The sequence below is a fragment of the Talpa europaea genome, assembly GCF_964194135.1.
Source record: "Talpa europaea genome assembly, chromosome: 13".
NCBI lineage: Eukaryota > Metazoa > Chordata > Mammalia > Eulipotyphla > Talpidae > Talpa > Talpa europaea.
This window is the reverse complement of record NC_140080.1, coordinates 47,692,040-47,709,899: the sequence shown is the minus strand read 5'-3', so window position 1 is coordinate 47,709,899 and position 17,860 is coordinate 47,692,040. Positions and strand designations below refer to the sequence as shown.

Below are 17,860 nucleotides of genomic sequence, written 5' to 3'. Positions count from 1 at the left end.
TTACTCCAGTTACTGGAATTGAGATGATTGAGCTGTAGTCCTTTTGAGCACCATAATAATTATGATTTACCTTTACTCCTAAAGTATATCCCTTTGTGGTCTCATCCTAAAGCATGGATGTTTGCCATGGCCACCTCCTCTCCGTCATCATTGGTGCACTCTGAACTTGGTTTTTATGTCCTTACAATCCCACTAGAACAGCTTTGATCAGGTTCATCTTGAAGTCCTTATCTGCTCTTCTCAAAGGAGCAGAACCCTCTAGGAAAAGCATATCCAATTATGGCTCACCTCTCTATGATTTTTTCTTATCTTGGGTTTTGATCCCATCGATTTTCACTGCTTTTTTTTAGCTCTCTAGTGCCTTCCTTGAGATATTTTTGGATATGCTGTCCAGTTCTAATTTCTCTTTGTAAAAGGTTGATTTGCATTACCTTGTTATTAACTGGAGGCAGAAGACATAATTTGCATTTTTAACTTTAGTTTTATGCTTCTTTACTGTCGGTTTCATTTCAGTTTTTTATGCATGGATTCTGTTTTTGTCTTATGAAAAATCCTAGAAATTGAATGACATCAAGAATTAAATGTGGAGTTACAGTGGCTCAATAGCTTCTTAATCTCAGTATTTTGGACTTTTTGTCTCTTTAATAACTCTTGAAGACTTTTTTTTAACAGTTGTTAATCAGATCTTGTAAATATCCAGTACACCAGAATTAAAATTGATGAAAGCAGTCTTTTTTTTTCAATAGGATATTTAACTGATAAACCATAAATTCTTGCTCCTATTAAATCTTGTATAGTACTTGTAAAGATATGTACATATCCATGAGACTGACATAAACTTAGCTGATGTAAATTTTTTCCTTTCTAGGACATTTTCTTTGTGAACAGCAAAGGGAAGCTAGCTAATGATAGTGATTCTGTACTTAGGATAAGCACCATTGCTTCAGCCATTGCAAATGCATCAGTGAGTACTGATCCTTTACAACTTGCTGCCATGATCAAGACACTTTCAAATAAAACCAGAGAGAAGACTTTTCAGGAACCTGATAAGCAAAAAGATTGTTCCAGTATATCTCATGTATCACCTAATAATTTAGAAAAACATAATGGATCCAATGTATTTGATGTGGAGAAATACCTTAAAAAAACAGAAGTTAGTAGATATGAAGGTGGAGTGGAAAATTTTTCAAGAGCTGGTACTTCTGATCTTTGGGATTTATCTTTGCCAAATGAACATACTACACAATACATCCATACAGTGGACATAGGTGCTACTAATATAACTGGAAGGCAACCACAAGAAAACCTAGCAGCTGTTTTTTATGGTGGAAGTGGAGAGAGAGCAAACCACAAATCACTTAGAACAGTGAACTTTTCAAATTCAATTCTGGCAAATATGAGAGAGAGTGAGAGTACAGTAGTTGATGTAAAGACATACTCTGTTGACAACAAATTACCAGATATTGGTGACAGTGAAAAAGATACTTCAGTATCTACTCCAACATCTAATAGTTATCCGTTAGTAAGAAACCCCAGAATAGCATCCCTTTGGCTGTTAGAAGAATGTGAAGAAATACAAAATAATAGAGAAATTCAGAGGGAAAATGAGTCTGTTTGTAAAACAAGCAACAGTGAAAAACATGTGACTTTTGAAAAACATTCCATAATCTCACCTAAAATTGTTGGTAAGTATCAAAGGAATTGAGCATATTTATAAAATTATGCAGTTTTTTTTTTCTGTTCTCATTGGGAAATACACCTTTCTGATAGATTTGAAAAATCCCTCTCCTGAAAATGCTGGACATGGCTCAGAGGATGACCAGGATAGCTTCAGACCCTCCACTTCACCACTCAGTCATTCTTCCCCGAGTGAAATTTCTGGAACAGGTTTGTCAGGGTAAGTGCTTATTACCTATTTCGTTTTTTCTTTAACAGTGAAATTACTTAGTTCAGTATAGGAAAATTGAAAAAATTATAAAGAAGAAAATTATCTACTGGTTCATCTCTCAAAGTTAATCATTGCAAATATTTTACAAATTTTTTTCAAGCTCTTTTTCTGTACAAATTTTTACATTTTGCTTTTTTCTACAGAGCATAATACTCTATTTAAAGGAAAATTAGTAATGTTACTTAATAAATGTGATACTGCTGCTGAATGCTTAATTTTTTCATTTTAGTGTATTGAACTGAATAGCTTTGCTCACAAATTTTTTTTCTGTGCTTTGGTTAATTTCCTAGGATGGATATCTAGAAGTGAAATCACAAAGTCAGAAATACAATTTTTTTTTTAAAGATTTATTTATTTTATTTATTTATACAAGCACTGGGTACAGTCAGAAGCGCGGGAGGGTGACTGAATTCAGAGCCAGAGCGGGGAACAGAAGAGGCAGACCGACGAAATACACTGCTGAGGGGAGCAGCGGGTGCAGCAGGAGAGGTCTGCGCTCCATGTGGGATCCTCGCCAGCGGCCGGGTATCGAACCGGCGCTGCAGAGGCTGCGGGCAGCTTCGCAGCCCAGCCCTCAACCGCTGCGCTACCAGGGGAGGCCCAGAAATAAAATTTTAAGGCTCTCTATTTGCAAGTTATTTTCTAGAAGACTTGCACTGCTACCATAGATGTATGATGAATGTGTCTGTCTCCCTGTTTTCTTACCAGCATTTTAAATAACTTAGAATTTTGGATATTTTTTCTACCTTACAGTATTAATTTGCATCTTTTTAAAGATTTATTTTTATTTATTTATGCATTTAAGACCTGGGGTGTAGACTAGAGGTGTGTGTTGGGGGTTGGTGAGATGATTCACCAGAGACAGAGTGGGCAACAGAACAGGCAGATCTACTTTACACTGCTGAGGGGAGCAGTGGGTGAGACAGGAGAGGTCTGCTGTGCCATGTGGGTATCTCCCTGGCCGGGGATTGAACTCGTGCTGCGGTGGCAGTGGATAGCCTCATGGTGCTGTGCATAATCCCTTGTGCCACCAGGGAGGCCTTAGTTTGCATTTTTAATACTAGAATTTAATACTAAATTAACTTTTAAGTTATTAGAATGTTTTAAAGTTGAATTTTTTAAGTGGCCATAGTTAACATTGTTCAAAAATTATATACATGTATAGAGATTATGTGTGTATGTGTAATTTTTGAACAATATAAATTTATTGCTTTGTCATATGTACACATGTGTATTTTTAAGTATAGTTGTGTGTGTCTGTGTCTGTATCTCCTTTGCTATTCTTTGTCCACCTAGTTCTCTAATTCCCTCACCAGGGAGCTACTATTACTGGTTTCTTAGATTTTCTTCTAGAGTTTCTTTGTGCATGTATAAGCCAATATGAATATATATTCTTTTGTCACCCCTTTTTATACTCAATATAGACTCCTTTATGTGTTTATGTTTGCTCTGAAGAGTTAGCTATGAGAGCTGCATCTGTTTTCTTATCATTTGGGATCCATGCAAATATATTATATATATATATATATGATAAATTCCTGAAAAAGAAATTGTCAAAGAGTGTGTCATTCATGTTCACATTTAAATTAGTATGACCCTTTCTTAGAGGTTGTACTAATTTAATTTTCCATCAGTACCTTAGGAGAGGGCCTCTTTTCTTAGTCTTAACAATGTAATATTTATCAAACTTTTTGATTGTCAGCAATCATAGAGGTGAAAGAACTGTTTCAGTATAGCTCTAGTTCCTATTTTTTCAGTATTGATGAACCTCTTTTCCTTTATATTTGTTTTTACTTTTCTAAAATACTAGCTTGTTTCCTATTTTTCTCAAGGATTTTTAGTCTTTTTTTTTTTTTGGTCTTAATCTCTAAGAGTACTTGACGTATTAGGGAGAATTAAGAGCAAACAAACAACCTTTATTTGTGAAAGAACTGTTTCAGTATAGCTCTAGTTCCTATTTTTTCAGTATTGATGAACCTCTTTTCCTTTATATTTGTTTTTGCTTTTCTAAAATACTAGCTTGTTTCCTATTTTTCTCAAGGATTTTTAGTCCTTTTTTTTTTTGATCTTAATCTCTAAGAGTACTTGGCGTATTAGGGAGAATTAAGAGCAAACAAACAACCTTTATTTGTGATAGGAGTTAAAGTTCTTAGTTCTTAGTTTTAGAAGTTTTTTTAACTTGTATTTTTTTGCTATAATTTATGAGTATTTTTCTTTATGACTTTAAGAAAAATCTTGTTTGTCTATTGAAAGATTTTAACAAAGAGAATATTTACTGAAAAAGGAAATTAATAAAAAAATTCAACATTCTGAAATAAATTGAAATTATATTTGATTTCAAAGTTATTTGCTGTTTCCCAAGCTGCCATCGTAGTCTTGCATAGTCATCTAAGATGGTATGTGTAAGCTATATATATAGCTAAATATCAGTGAAGAACTTAGTTCTTTCATATTTCAGTGACTCCTCATTGATGCCTCATCCTGAAATGCTTTTTCATATAAACATTCACTTCTTATTTAACAGTTAATTTTGTATTGTAAGGGACCCTAGAAATCATCCAGCCCAACCAAGTTTGAATGTCACTTGGTAGTGATTTCTCATCATTGATTGTATCCAGTGATTTTTTTTCTCCTTCCTCTTCCCATTGGTATTTGTTTAAAACTTATCTAAGTGTTTTTATCTAAATGAATACACAAAGGATCCTATATCAAGTATAAAAAGGATGATATTATATACTTATGACAAAAGCTAGTTCTCTAAAATTATCAAATATTGTTAAAAATGTATTTGTACTTCTGATACTTGTTTTGCCAGCTTTTAAATGATGTGTTTTGATTCTCAATTGTAGTAATTTCCTGTGACTGCCATAACAAAGTACCATAATCTTGATGGCTTAAAACAACAGAAATTTATTGTCTCATAATTCTGTCGGTTATAGATCCAGGGCCATGTTCTCTCTGAAGCATTAGGGGAGGGTCCTTTGTTATCTCTTCCAGCCTCTGGTATTCCAAGCATTCATTGGCTTGTAGAGGCATCATTCTGATCTCTGCCTCTGTATTAACATGACTCACTTCCATCTATGTCTGCGTTCAAATATCCCTTCTCTTATAATAGTAATTTCATTATTAATCCATTCACATTGGATTAAGGGGCCAGTTTACCACAGTGACCTCATCTAAATCACATCTACAGTGTCTCCATTTCAAATAAGATTATATTCTGAGGCACTGGAAGTTAGGAATTCAATGAACCTTTTGAGGATTACAACTCTACCCATAATATCATCTGTTACAGTGAGAAAATTTATTGAGCATATTCTCCATGTTACTTTTTTCCCCATCCTGCTTTTTTTTTTAGTTGTTATTTCATCGACACATCTATACTTTTTTACTTGCAATTTTTTAGTTTTTATTCTACAGCTCAATATATCCAGTTCTTGGCATCAGGTATTTCTTCTCAAGGTTGACTGAAGTAATTTGTGTAGAGAAATTACTAAAGGACTAAGGGCCCTGGGTTCTTTTATGTTTAGAAGTTAATCTGTAAGTTTTGTAATTAAAGAATGATGTGACTGTATTTAATTCTTTGCTTCACACTTTCTGGTAGGATTGTTTTATTGTCTATAGAATACAGAATGGCAACTGCAGGGTTCCCTAAATCTCTTTGCTTCAGAATTGACTTGATCTTTTTGTAAGCTTATGCCAAAGATGCTTTATCTTCATGTCTAGTAAATTTATTTGTCTGTGATGTCTCTTCACGGTTCCTTAACCCTGTCACAAAGGTATTCCCTTTCGATATGTGATACAAGATTTTGTTATTTAACCAACATTTTTTTGGGATTACTTGTTAAAATGTTTGTACTGTTCCATCCCTATACTGTTTTCAGGAGCTCTGCAGGTGTATATGTGGAATCTATTTTCCTTGACTTTTATGTTTATTTCCTCTAAACCATTCTTTAAGTACCTTTTACTTTGAGATAGTTTCAGACAATCCCATGTTCCCATCATCTAGTTTCCCCTAGTGATTACCTCCTTATAGCACAATGTAATGACGAGGAACTTGTCATGGGCACAACATAAGTAGAAATTAGTGTCATTTTATCACAGATGTGTGTGAATTTGTGTAACCACCTTCGCAAAGATATGGATGGAACTTTCCCATCACTCCAGTGATCTACCTTTGTTAATTTCTGTTTCATCTTGTTTATATTTTACACCTCTGACCTCTAGATTCCTTAGTGTTTTCTGTTATTATCTTTTTCCTTCTATATACTCTCAAATTTCATCTTGTTTTATTTGGTTGTGGTTTTTTAAATTGTATGTGACATTTAATAAAAACTCTTAAGTACTTTATAAAGAACACATCATTATGATTTTCTCCTTCACACTGCCCTTGACTGCAGACACAGTGCTTGACTAGATAGCTTCACTGTTGACCACGCCTGTTTTTTCTTGTGCTTCTAAGAAAATACACCTTTTCTCATGAACTTGGCAGGTGTTTACTTTTATTAGGTGACCATGAAATTGGTAAGCTTTATCTACATGCATAAACTAACCAAACACTTTACTTTTCTCCTTTCAGCCTGGAACAAACAACAGGATTTACTGAGTAAAGGCCAATTTATTAGTGGTTAAGTGAACTCAAAACTAAAATTTGCTGGGGAAGATGAAAATAGAGTGATGTTGCTTAGCCTGTGTGTTTTGCTGCCATAGTCACCACAGCAAATAGCTTTTGAGTTCTCTTGATCTGTATCTGGTGTCTGTATCTGGTGTATAAAGTAATTTGTGAATCCTTTAGGGGCACAGTTTAGCATGCTAGTTTACTGTCCGGTTTGGCCAATCCCAGTGTTAGGATTTCATTGTAGTGTTAGCATAATCAATGTATATAATAAAATACACAGATCTTTGGGTTTTCATGCAGTGAGTTTTAATCATACACCTATATAAATACCACCTCCTGAAATATATAGAATATTTTCATCACACCATTGAAAACTCCTGTCTCTTTCCAATCAATTCTTCTCTTACCCCATCCCCACCCTGATACCTACTCTCTGATAGGTTTCATTATAATTCAGATTTGTCTTTTCCATTTCATGTGAATGAAATTACACATTACATTTTTTGTGTGTCTAGCTTCTTCCCTTTAACAAGTTTTTGAGAGTCATTCCTGTTGTTGCATGTATCAGTAGCTCATTCTGGTGGTTACTGCCTAGTACTCCGTTGCACTAATATGACACATTCTGTGTATCCATCCTCCTGTTGCTCAGTATGCACTTTCGTTTAAGCCTAGTTTATGGATCCAGTTTATTTATTATTTACATTTGAAAAGGACAGGTTTATTAGGAAAAAGAAAGAAGATGATGCACAGACACAAGTGGGCAGAAAGAACTGCTGGCTCCATTTTATGTTTCTATTACTGCTTTCTTCCAATTTTCCATTATCAGATTCCAGTGAATGTGTCAGCATCTATCCGTTGGTTTTCTTAGGTTATGATAACCTCTGCATATACAATTCTTTCTTCAGCTGAGGAAGGTTATATTTTCTTCGGATTATTACTCACATTTCCCCTTTGATTATTACCTCTCTTATTACTTCCTATGTTTGAGTATATCATTTTCCCACAGCTGATACTCCCTTCTTTGATCATGTATGAATATTTTCTTTCTCCTAATTTTTTTTATATTCACTATTGCAGGATAGCTGTTTAAGTGTTTATCCTCAGGATCACTGATTTTCTGTAGTATCAGCTATGCATTTTCTTCCTGCCTTTGTGGACTTGTTTATAATCTTTTTTTTTTTTAATTCCTCTTGGTACTTTTTATTGTGGTAAAATGGGCTTGATGTTCCTTTCTTTTTTCTTTTTTTTTGGGGGGGGGGTAGAGTCTTCTACTATGTAACTGTTTTGGTCAGTTACAGAACAAATATACCATAGTGGTCACTATCTATAGCCTAGATGCGCAGTGTGCAACACCATCTGGGCTTGTGTACATACAATCTGTTATTCACAAAGCAACACAGTCGCTTAACAGAATGTATTTAAGGGACACATAGCTGTATTCATATTGAGATGTTGGTCAGAATATTCATTAGTTCAATAGTGACATTGTTTTGTTGAGTTTACTTTTGTTAACATTTTGCTACTTGCAAGCATTTCTTTTTAGCTGACTATCTGCCTTCTAGTATTTCCAGTAGTTCCATAGGGTTGATTTAGAGTTTATAATTCTAAACTCTTTTTGAGTCTCTGTCTGGGCAGCAACTTGGCAGTTTTTGGATTCCTTTGAAGTTTGACATCTTGACTGAAACTTCATTTTTGTGCATTTCATACAGTTTACTTCTCATTTCTTGAAGGAAGATAAAACCTAAATGCATTTGTTCCTTTCAACCAGAGGGATCAGAGTAATACAGTACATCACTTTTATGTGTATGCAGGGTGTGTATTTGTGTGCCTGCATATGCAAATGCATACAAGAACTTATGTAGATGTATGACATGTAGTGACTGCTACAGACTTGAAACAATTTGGTTACATATTGTCTCCATTGGTTAGAAATGCACTAACCTGTATTTTGTCAAAACTGTCTTGATTATAGTTGATTTGAGACAATTCTTAAAATTTGAAAATAGAATTTTCTTTCTTTGTCCATTGCCCAGCTTCCTATTTTAAACTTTGTGCAAAACAAAAACCAATGGGGTGAAATTCAGGGCTCAATTGGAACTGGCAGAGTGTTCAATAGGTGTAACACACTATTTCCAGAGATAGCTGTAAAAATATCTCCTATCCAATGTGACTTTGCCACTTTTTCTCAAGAGGTACAGCCTGTTTCTTCTTTTTGAATTTGTCTGATCAGTACTGTGATGGATATTGACTAAAGACTATGATGTGCATAATAATTAATGTTAGTATTTTATTGCTAAGTTTTTTTTTTTTACTTAATATGTTCTGAACATCTTTCTGAGACAGAGTAGTATTCAACAGTGTGATTTAAAATAGCTGCCTAGGGTTTTATTGTGTGTGTCATTATTTCCATAGCCTATTCCCTATTTTACTGTCAGTGATAATGTTAGAAGATATGTCCCTTTGGTGAAATCTTTTTAATTATTAATTTTCTTAGGACAAATTCCTAGATTTAGAATATGAGTTAAAGGGCTTTGCTGTATATTGTTTAACTGCTAAACTGCTCAGCAAAAGTTGTATTATTCTGTATTCTTACCAACAGTATGTGACTGTTCCCCTTTTTTGCACTATCCACATGATTCTTTTTTCTTTTTCCATCTTTGCTCTTTGAGGGCAAGAATATTTGAATGGTCTCTTCTTTCTTTGCTCTATGTCAGGTATCTGGTTAATTTTCATTGAATGCATTGCTAACATTATATGACATTATAGAGTATGTATTAATTAAAATGTCACTTTTTTTCATAGTAGCTTATCAGATGCTCTCTATAGGAATATAATTTATAATTTTAGATAGGGTAAAAAACTAATCCATGTTTGAATTATTAAATATAGCAGCTAGAACAGAGATTGTAGATTTAGCAAGATTGTTGGCAAACATGAATGATTTTTTAGTAGTGTAGGTGATGTTAAGGAATGGACAGTTCCACTTATAAGGTATATATTTCTTTCAGATGTGCTTTAGAGTCTTTTGATTCAGCGTTTCATCATCAGAAGCCCCCCTGTGAGAGTGCACTGTGTCAGTCAGCATGTCCACAGGATACTATGAGCAGGCTGACTTATGTATCTGAACACGATAGCATCTGTCCCACCACAGGCTCAGACCATGACCTTGAGGACAGAAAGGTGGGCAGCAGTTCATTATTGCTTTAGCAAGGATTTTGTCTCTCAGTATTACTAATGTAGGATTCAGACTAATGTTACGACCTGTATAATTTTTGTTGATATTTTATCGTTAAAGTGTATAAAAGAGAGTGTGTGTGTGTGTGTGTGTGTGTGTGTGTGTGTGTGTGTGTGTGTGTGTTGATCAGACAGCTACTACTGGGCACCAGAGGTACAAACATTTTAGCATAGTAGCTACGAACTGCATTGTGATCGCCTCTTCTCTACTGCTTTCTGAAGCAGATTTCAATTTCCCAATCCCGTTTCTTCATCTGTTAGGAGGGAGAATGATATGATGAAGACAGGGCTTAACCCAAGAAATCACCCCTGTACATATTAACTTATGTTGTTTATTAAAAATGTTGCTGCTATTTGTCATTAATGGTGATGACTAGCAAATAATCTGGCCTTTTGTAATCAGTGTCTTTGCTTCTATAACTTTGGTCCGGAAGAACTCTGTAAACCACCCAGAATAATCAGTGATGGTTAAGAACTTTTTGACTTGTATACTGAATTATAGCTGGTCTGCTCTGCAGAGCTGTAAGAGAACAGAACCACGTAACTTCAGACATTAGAACGACAGTATTCATCAAAATTAGCCTCTTCACACACATATACAGCACGGTGGGAGAGTCCATGAACAGTTTTGCACTAATTCCTAGCCTCATTTCCATATGACTTGAAAGTTTGCTTGTCTCCACTCCTTACTTATTAATTTACTTACATTTTTGTTACACAGTTTATGGCAAAAAAAAGGAATTCCTTAAATTTGCATAAAATTGCTTAACCTCTGGTCTATGTAAAACTAGGCAATTTTTTTCAGAGTTGTAATTGGCATTTACTTCCTCTTTAGTTTCTTCATAATTTTTATAAAACATTAATATAAGTTTTCTTTTAATTGTGTATTTCATGGCTTTTTTTTGAAGCTAACTTTTCTTCAGAGTTAATGTCATGTAGATCTCTATTATTTGAGATTGTGTCAGCACAGTTTGAATTTGTGATATTCAGTATATCTGTAGATTATTTCTTTAAACTATTTGTCACACCCAGGGGGATATCACCAATGAGTTGAGCACCACAATTATTCAAGCCAGCCCAATTCCATCAGGGGAACGGACTGTGGAAAAGTTGAAAGAAAAACTTCCTTCTCAAAGTAAAGGAAAAGGAGCATTATCATATATAATTCAGAACAACTCAGATATAGAAAAAGTAACTGAAACTACTTCTCTCAGTAGCAAATCTAAAGATGTAAAATCTAACTTGAGTTGGAGTAAAGATCTTTCCTCCAAAAGTGGAGATCTGTCAAAGACGAGTACAGTAGGCTTGACATCAGACCCCAGTGAACTGGACCAGGTCAGTCTGGCTCTCCTATGCAAATCAGACCTCAGCCACCCAGCTGTATCAGCGACAGCACACCTCTCCACATCATGTGAGGTGTCTGTGAACAAAGGCCAAAGAATAACTTCTGAAGATACGTCAACTGCTGATAGTGCATTAAGTGGCCAACTTCCTCATCCGATGGCCTCCGGAGGCCTGTGCACCCCTGTTTCCAGTACTGCAGACCATGGTTGTGCACCCAAGAGACACAACGTACCCATTGCAGTGCCTACATTCCTGACTCAACATTCTATCACCACGGCTCCTTATGCCCATCAGTGTTTGGGGACACTACCTTCTGCTGGAAATAGTGCTTTGCCCCAGTGTCATGCTGGTAGCACCACAGTCTGTGGATTCTCAGGAGGTTGTCCTTATTCTGCTATTGCAGGGGAGCATGTTCAGAAATCTGTGGCCGTGGGAACTTGTGTAGGACAAAATATTAACTCTGGATTAATGGGTACCTCTTCCTTTTATAACTCATACTCTAATGCCCTAGATCAGAATCTACTAAGCACAGCAAAATCTTTTCCTATGCAGTCTGTTGGTGCAAATTGTGGAATTGAACCATGGGATTCAGGAATGATGTCAGGATTAGGTGAGATGTTTTTTCTCTGTTATTATTTATTGTTTGCTGTTATTTAATAATTTTCTCAAATAAGGATCACAAAATAGGTTTGTTTCAAGGAGAAATTAGTTGTCCTGTATTTCTCTTGTTTTTTTTCTTTGACTTGAGCTGATATTACAGGCCATAACATATTTCTGTGCAAGGCCCCGAATAGCCTTAGAAAAACACAAAAACTTAATCAGATGAGAACTCCTGATATTTTAGTCTTCCTGTTTCCCTCTTGTGTTCTGCTCTTGACTGTCTTATTCTTTCAACTAAGAAACTTTCCATTTAGAGTTAGCTCCCTGAAGAGTAAGTCTCCTTCCAACTTTTAAGTTTTGGAGAGGGGGTAGCTAATGTTGTCATGATAAATAACACCCTTCCTCTCCTCTCTGCTGGCTGAGCCACCCTGATTCTTTTGCTTACAGGCACAGTGCTGGGTGCTTTGCTTTTTCTGACACAGTATACTGAGTGCTGTCACCTCCTCAGCCCTTTTTCTTCTTAAGGAAATTCCAGGACAACTGCATAAGGGTGGCAGAAAGATTGGTCATCATGTAACAGTTCAAATGGAGTCTCTGTCATTTCTTGTTAGACTAAGAAGTTGTTTATAATTTGTGAAAGAAAAAAAGGAAGCGATTACTAATAGTCACTAACATTTAAGAGTTGGTTAGATATAAACTTGAGTTTGAACAATTTTAATTTTTGTTCTTCCTTGCCTGCAGATAGTAAGAATAATTTCATACTGTAGTTTTGGGGTATGAACAAGTAATTTTTTTTTTTTTTTTTTTTTAGTGCATACAAGGACTGGGGTATAGGTCAGAGGTGCGAAGGTGAGAGGATTCACCAGAGACAGAGTAGGGAGCAGAACAGGCAGGTCTACTGAAAAACACTACTGAGAGGAGCAGTGGGCAAGACGGGAGAGGTCTACTGTGCCATGTGGGTTAGCTTCCTGGCCGGGAATCGAACTCATGCTGCAGTGGCTGGCGATAGCTTAATAGCACTGAGACTTAACCCCTTGTGCACCTGAACAAGTAGTCTTACATAAAAATTTCCATTAACTAGTTGTACTTTTCATCAGGGGTTGCTGTAACTTGCATTTTCTCTCTTTTATTTTTACCCAGGGAAAGCAAGAGTACCTGAGGAACTAAAGTTTCCTCATGCTTGCTGTGTTGGCATTGCTTCACAAACCCATCTCAGTGTACTTAACCCAACTGATCGCTGGCTTCAAGTCAGCCTTGGGGTTCTCAGTGTTAGTATTAATGGTGAAAAGGTAAGCTTTCTATATCTTCTCCTTTGATTCAGCAATTGCATTGTAATAATGCTAGATTTCTCCTCTGTGGTACTTTCTTTTATATAGGGGAGTTATCTCCATCCCTTCCTCTTTATATCTTGCCAACAATCTTTGGAATGCTCTTTTTTTCCATCTCCTTTTTGTTATAATACTTCCAGTATAACAGGTAAAAACTAAATATGTTTCTCTTTTTATGGTCAAATATTATTTATTAATCATATTTCATTATTTACAGTCATGTAAATGTGCTGTTTAAACCTGTTGTTATTATTAATGTTATTTTAAACCTCTGAAAGCAGAGTTTCTGGTTTCTATTTACCAGTTTTGTTGAATGTGATTGAATGTGTTACTGCCATTTATCAATAAAATAGAAAAAGAAACAAGTTACTCTTAGGATATATGCTTTTATTTAGTAAGTGAAATCTTTTTGACTATTTCACTTATCATGTTCTTGCACGATCTCTTGAGATACCCGAAATAGAATTTTGATACTATAACTTCTTGTCTTTTATATGATCAGTTATAGTGGCTAAGATTCTAGATTCCAGATCTCCTTTCATAATTACAACTATTTAAACATCACATAGTAGAGAGTGGGAATCTAGTCAGCACCTCCTGATTTAGAATGTCCTGATTTGGGGACTTGCAGACCAACATTGGTGGATGGGTTTACTGTCCCTCTTACCTCTTAGTAGTAACCTTATTTATCTGGTAAAGTGATACTGTGTCTATTCTCCCCTCCTCTTTTCCCAACAATTCCCCTCAGATCCTGAGGTTAGATGAAGAGGTGATTGGAAGAAAGAATTGAGGGTGGAAGGAAATGAAATTTGAGCCTTCCTCGGGGTATCTAGGAAGTAGTGTTGTTTAATGAAGGGGAATAGAAAAGATTCTCATTGACCGGGGTGGGAGGGATTAGAATGAGTCAGAATCATAGATAGGAAGCATCTCAAGAACCTGGGTCTAATCCTCTTGCTTTGTACAGCTACAAAAGTGGGTCCTAGGGCCAAACACAGGGCTGAGAAGTATTGCCATCATCAGTGCCCTTTTCAAGAAAAGATCTAGATAACTTTGCATTAAAATAGATTAGGATACACAGATTCGACTTGCCTTCGTAAGTTCATAATTTTGACTAATTGTACTTATTAAAATGAGTTGTAAGACTTGGATATATTTTAAGAGGTCATAAATGTCTGCATTTGGTAGTTCAAGAGGCTTTAAAAGAGCTCTTAAACTAGTTGATTCTGTTTCTTGGTTTTCAATGTTAAGTTATTTAATGAACCATGTGACTTCTTTTTAAAGGTGGATCTTTCAGCATATCCTTGTTTAGTTTTCAAGAACAAAATCATCATAAGACCTCATGCTACAGAAGAGATAAAAGTACTTTTCATTCCATCTGATCCTGGAATTTTCAGATGTACATTCAGTGTTGCTTCTTGGCCATTTTCAGCAGATACTGACACAATATTACAAGCAGAGGCCTTGGCAAGCACAGTCATTCTCACTGCTATTGCTGAGACCCCTATGATTGAGGTAACTGTTTTGTTTGTTTTTTTTAATTTATTTTTGTATAGAAGAACTGGGGTGTAGGCAGCAGGTACCGGGTGTGAGAGAATTCACCAGAGACAGAGTGGAGAGTAGAACAAGCAGATTTACTGAAATACACTGCTAAAGGGAGCATTGGGCGAGACAGGAGAGGTCTGCTGCGTCATGTGGGTTAGCTCCCTGGTGGGGATCAAATTCAGGCCATGGCAATGATAGCACCAGGGAGGCCTGAGGCTCATTTTGATGAAAGCTCTTTACTTTAGAAGTAATATTTGGGAGAAAAAAGAATTTGTGGATGTATGTGTCACAAAATTACTATCAAGCAAACCATTGCTTCTCAATGTATTCATATTCCAAAATTATTATTATCCCAAATTTAAAATTGTTTTCTAAAAACACAGATTTACTTGTTAAGATGTTTATAAAGCAAAGTATAACATTAAAACCTGTTCTCCTACTGGTTCCCTTGATATAATTTGCATTTTGGAGCATATTATCCTTTTATCTATTTATTTATTTATTTTTAAAGATTTATTTATTTATTTATACAAGCACTGGGTACAGTCAGAAGCGTGGGTGGGTGAAAGAACTCACCAGAGCCAGAGCGGGGACCAGAACAGGCAGACCGACGAAATACACTGCTGAGGGGAGCAGCGAGTGAGACAGGAGAGGTCTGTCGCACCATGTGGGGCCCTCACTGGTGGCTGGGGATCAAACCGGCTCTGTAGAGGCTGTGGGCAGCTTCGCAGCCCAGTGCTTAACTGCTGTGCCACCAGGGGAGGCCCCCCCTTTTTTAAAAGGTTTATTTATTTATGCATACAAGAACTGTGGTACGGGCCAGAGGCATGGGTGGGGTGGGGGGGGTGAGAGGACCACCAGAGACAGAGTGGGGAACAGAACAGCTAGGCAGACTGAAATACACTGCTGAGGGGAGCAGCGGGCAAGACAGGAGAGGTCTGCTGTGCCATGTGCGTAGCTCCCTGGGATTGAACTCATGCTGCAGTGGCTACGGATAACTTCATAGGTTGCGTTTTAACCCCTTGCACCACCAGGGAGGCCCGCGTATTATCCTTTTCTATACCCAGATATGATTGCTAGCAGGAAAGTTTGTCTTCTACCATCTCCCATTTTATGGAATGAGAAAATTAGGTCTATTCTAGTTGGGGTAATGTTGGATTATATACATCTTTAGAACAGTGGCATTCAACCGCTGCCACACTTTGAGATAACACTAGGGGTTTTAAATACACCCAATGCCTGAGTCCTACCCAGACCAACTGAATTAGAATTGCCTCTTCTTTCTCCTAAGGGCCATATTTTTTTATGCAAATTTCTGCTAGTGTGTAGGTCCTATCTTTTGTGTCATTACTAAATACTTCTCTTTGCTTAGTTTTGGGACTTCTGGGAGACAAGTTTTTAGATTTGTCAGTTTCTTTTAATTCTCTTGATTTTTGTCTTGGATATTGTACAACTGTGTTATTGACATATCTTTAGGCTTGGGATCATTTTATCTTCTGAATGAAATGATTCCTTAAGTAATGATTTTCTGAGGCATCCTTGGTGGCTTATGGGTTAAGTCTCAGCACTATCACCACTGTGGCCTGAATTCAATGCCCGGCCAAGGAGCTCACCCACGTATTATGCAGCAGACCCCTCCTGTCTTGTGCACTACTTCCCACAGCAGTGTATTTCAGTAGATCTGACTGTTCTGCTCCCCACTCTGTCTCTTATGAATCCTCTCACCCCCTGCACCACTGGCCAACACCCCAGTTCTTGTATGCATAAATAAATAAAAGTAAATCTTGAAAAAAAGGAAAAGTAATGGTTTTAACCCTATTGTATCAGTCTATTTTGCCATACATACATAGATGTATGGCATATATACACACATATATACATATATACACACACACCCATATTGTACGTCATCTTTTATTTAAGTAATTTCCTGGTATATCTATTTTAATCTCTTTACTTTTCATCCTTCAACCTTTGCTTTGTTAGAATGTCTCTTAAAGGTTTCTGATTTTTTTCTTTTCTTTCCTGACTCTTGGGTAGGTTATAGTTTCCTCTTACTCTTCTTTTGCATCTGCTTTAGTTTGGAAGTGATACATTTCTACTCCCTTTGCTTCTAAAATTAATCATGAACTCTATTCCCTAACAACACAGAAAGCTGGAATCATTTTAATACCTTTCCTTTCACATTATCTTTGACTAATGTTTTGGATCCAAATGATTTTAAAACCATATAGTTAAACTTTTTAACAGATTGAGCAAAGTTTTTCAACTTTGAGTTTTTGCTCACTGTTGCTTTTTTAGTCATCTGTTTTCATTCCTTTATGAACTCTATTTAGATTTAAAATGTACCTATTTCATAATATATTTTAGGGCTTTTCTAGTTCTTGGGGTATTCTTCTACTAGTTTGTTTTCTTACATTTCCTTGATTATTTTCTTCATGTGATTTCAAGTTTTTAATTAATATTTAAATTTTTTTAACATGAGCTCACATTCATGGTAGTTGCTTTTTGCTATGGAAATCCCATGTGTTCTGATTTTCCATTGTCCCTAGAGAGTATTTCACATTAATGCCAGGAACCCCAAAGATTTCTGTGAGTCTAACTTGAAGTTCCCATACTTGGGGTGGCATAAGCACACAGTTTTTCACTTCCGCCCGAATGTTCTTCCTCTGCCTACTCATTCCCTGGTGTCCCTCAGATGTGCAAGTGGTTTTTCCAGGTTCCATTTCAAGAGCACTTCTTTCAATTTCTAAACTTTATGCAGGAATCGCCAGTTCCTTTCCAGTCTCAACTTGAGAGGGTATTGAAGTTCAGCCACCTTTGTGAGCCTGGACCCCATACTTTCCATCGGCCACCTGGAAGTCACTTCTCAGTTGCTAATCTGCTTTGAATTCTTTTTTATTTGATGTGTATCTAGGCCAAAGCCATTTATATGCATGTTAAATATTATTCAGCATTTCTGCATGTGTGTGTGTGTGGGAGGAGGTGGGTCTGTGCTATGTTGGTCTCCATGTTTAAGGAAGTTAATCTGTTGTGATGATCAACACTCATTTTAAACTTTTGATTTGTCTATTTTGATGTTATTTAAAAAACATGAGTATTGTCAGAAATCAGGACTAAATCTGAAAATGCTAATACATGTTTTGAAGGGAATTGAGAAGTCAGTATATTAATATTAGAGCTCATTGGCTTTATCTTTCGTGAAACTGTCAGTAGTCTTAAGATCTAATAGTCCTTTCAGAGTAC

The 17,860-nt window shown here is 36.2% G+C and overlaps 1 protein-coding gene across 1 annotated transcript in view; it reads left to right on the top strand.

Annotated features, from left to right (window-relative positions):
• Window positions 1-17,860, top strand: part of CEP192 (centrosomal protein 192) — a gene marked incomplete at its 5' end in the record, with an annotated part of 111,523 nt that overhangs the window by 44,409 nt on the left and 49,254 nt on the right. Inside the window, 6 exons of the mRNA XM_084252672.1 lie at window positions 869-1,685; window positions 1,771-1,897; window positions 9,575-9,746; window positions 10,833-11,754; window positions 12,885-13,033; window positions 14,354-14,584. Of these exons, the coding sequence (XP_084108798.1) occupies window positions 869-1,685; window positions 1,771-1,897; window positions 9,575-9,746; window positions 10,833-11,754; window positions 12,885-13,033; window positions 14,354-14,584 (2,418 nt within the window). The remainder of the gene's footprint in view (window positions 1-868; window positions 1,686-1,770; window positions 1,898-9,574; window positions 9,747-10,832; window positions 11,755-12,884; window positions 13,034-14,353; window positions 14,585-17,860) is intronic.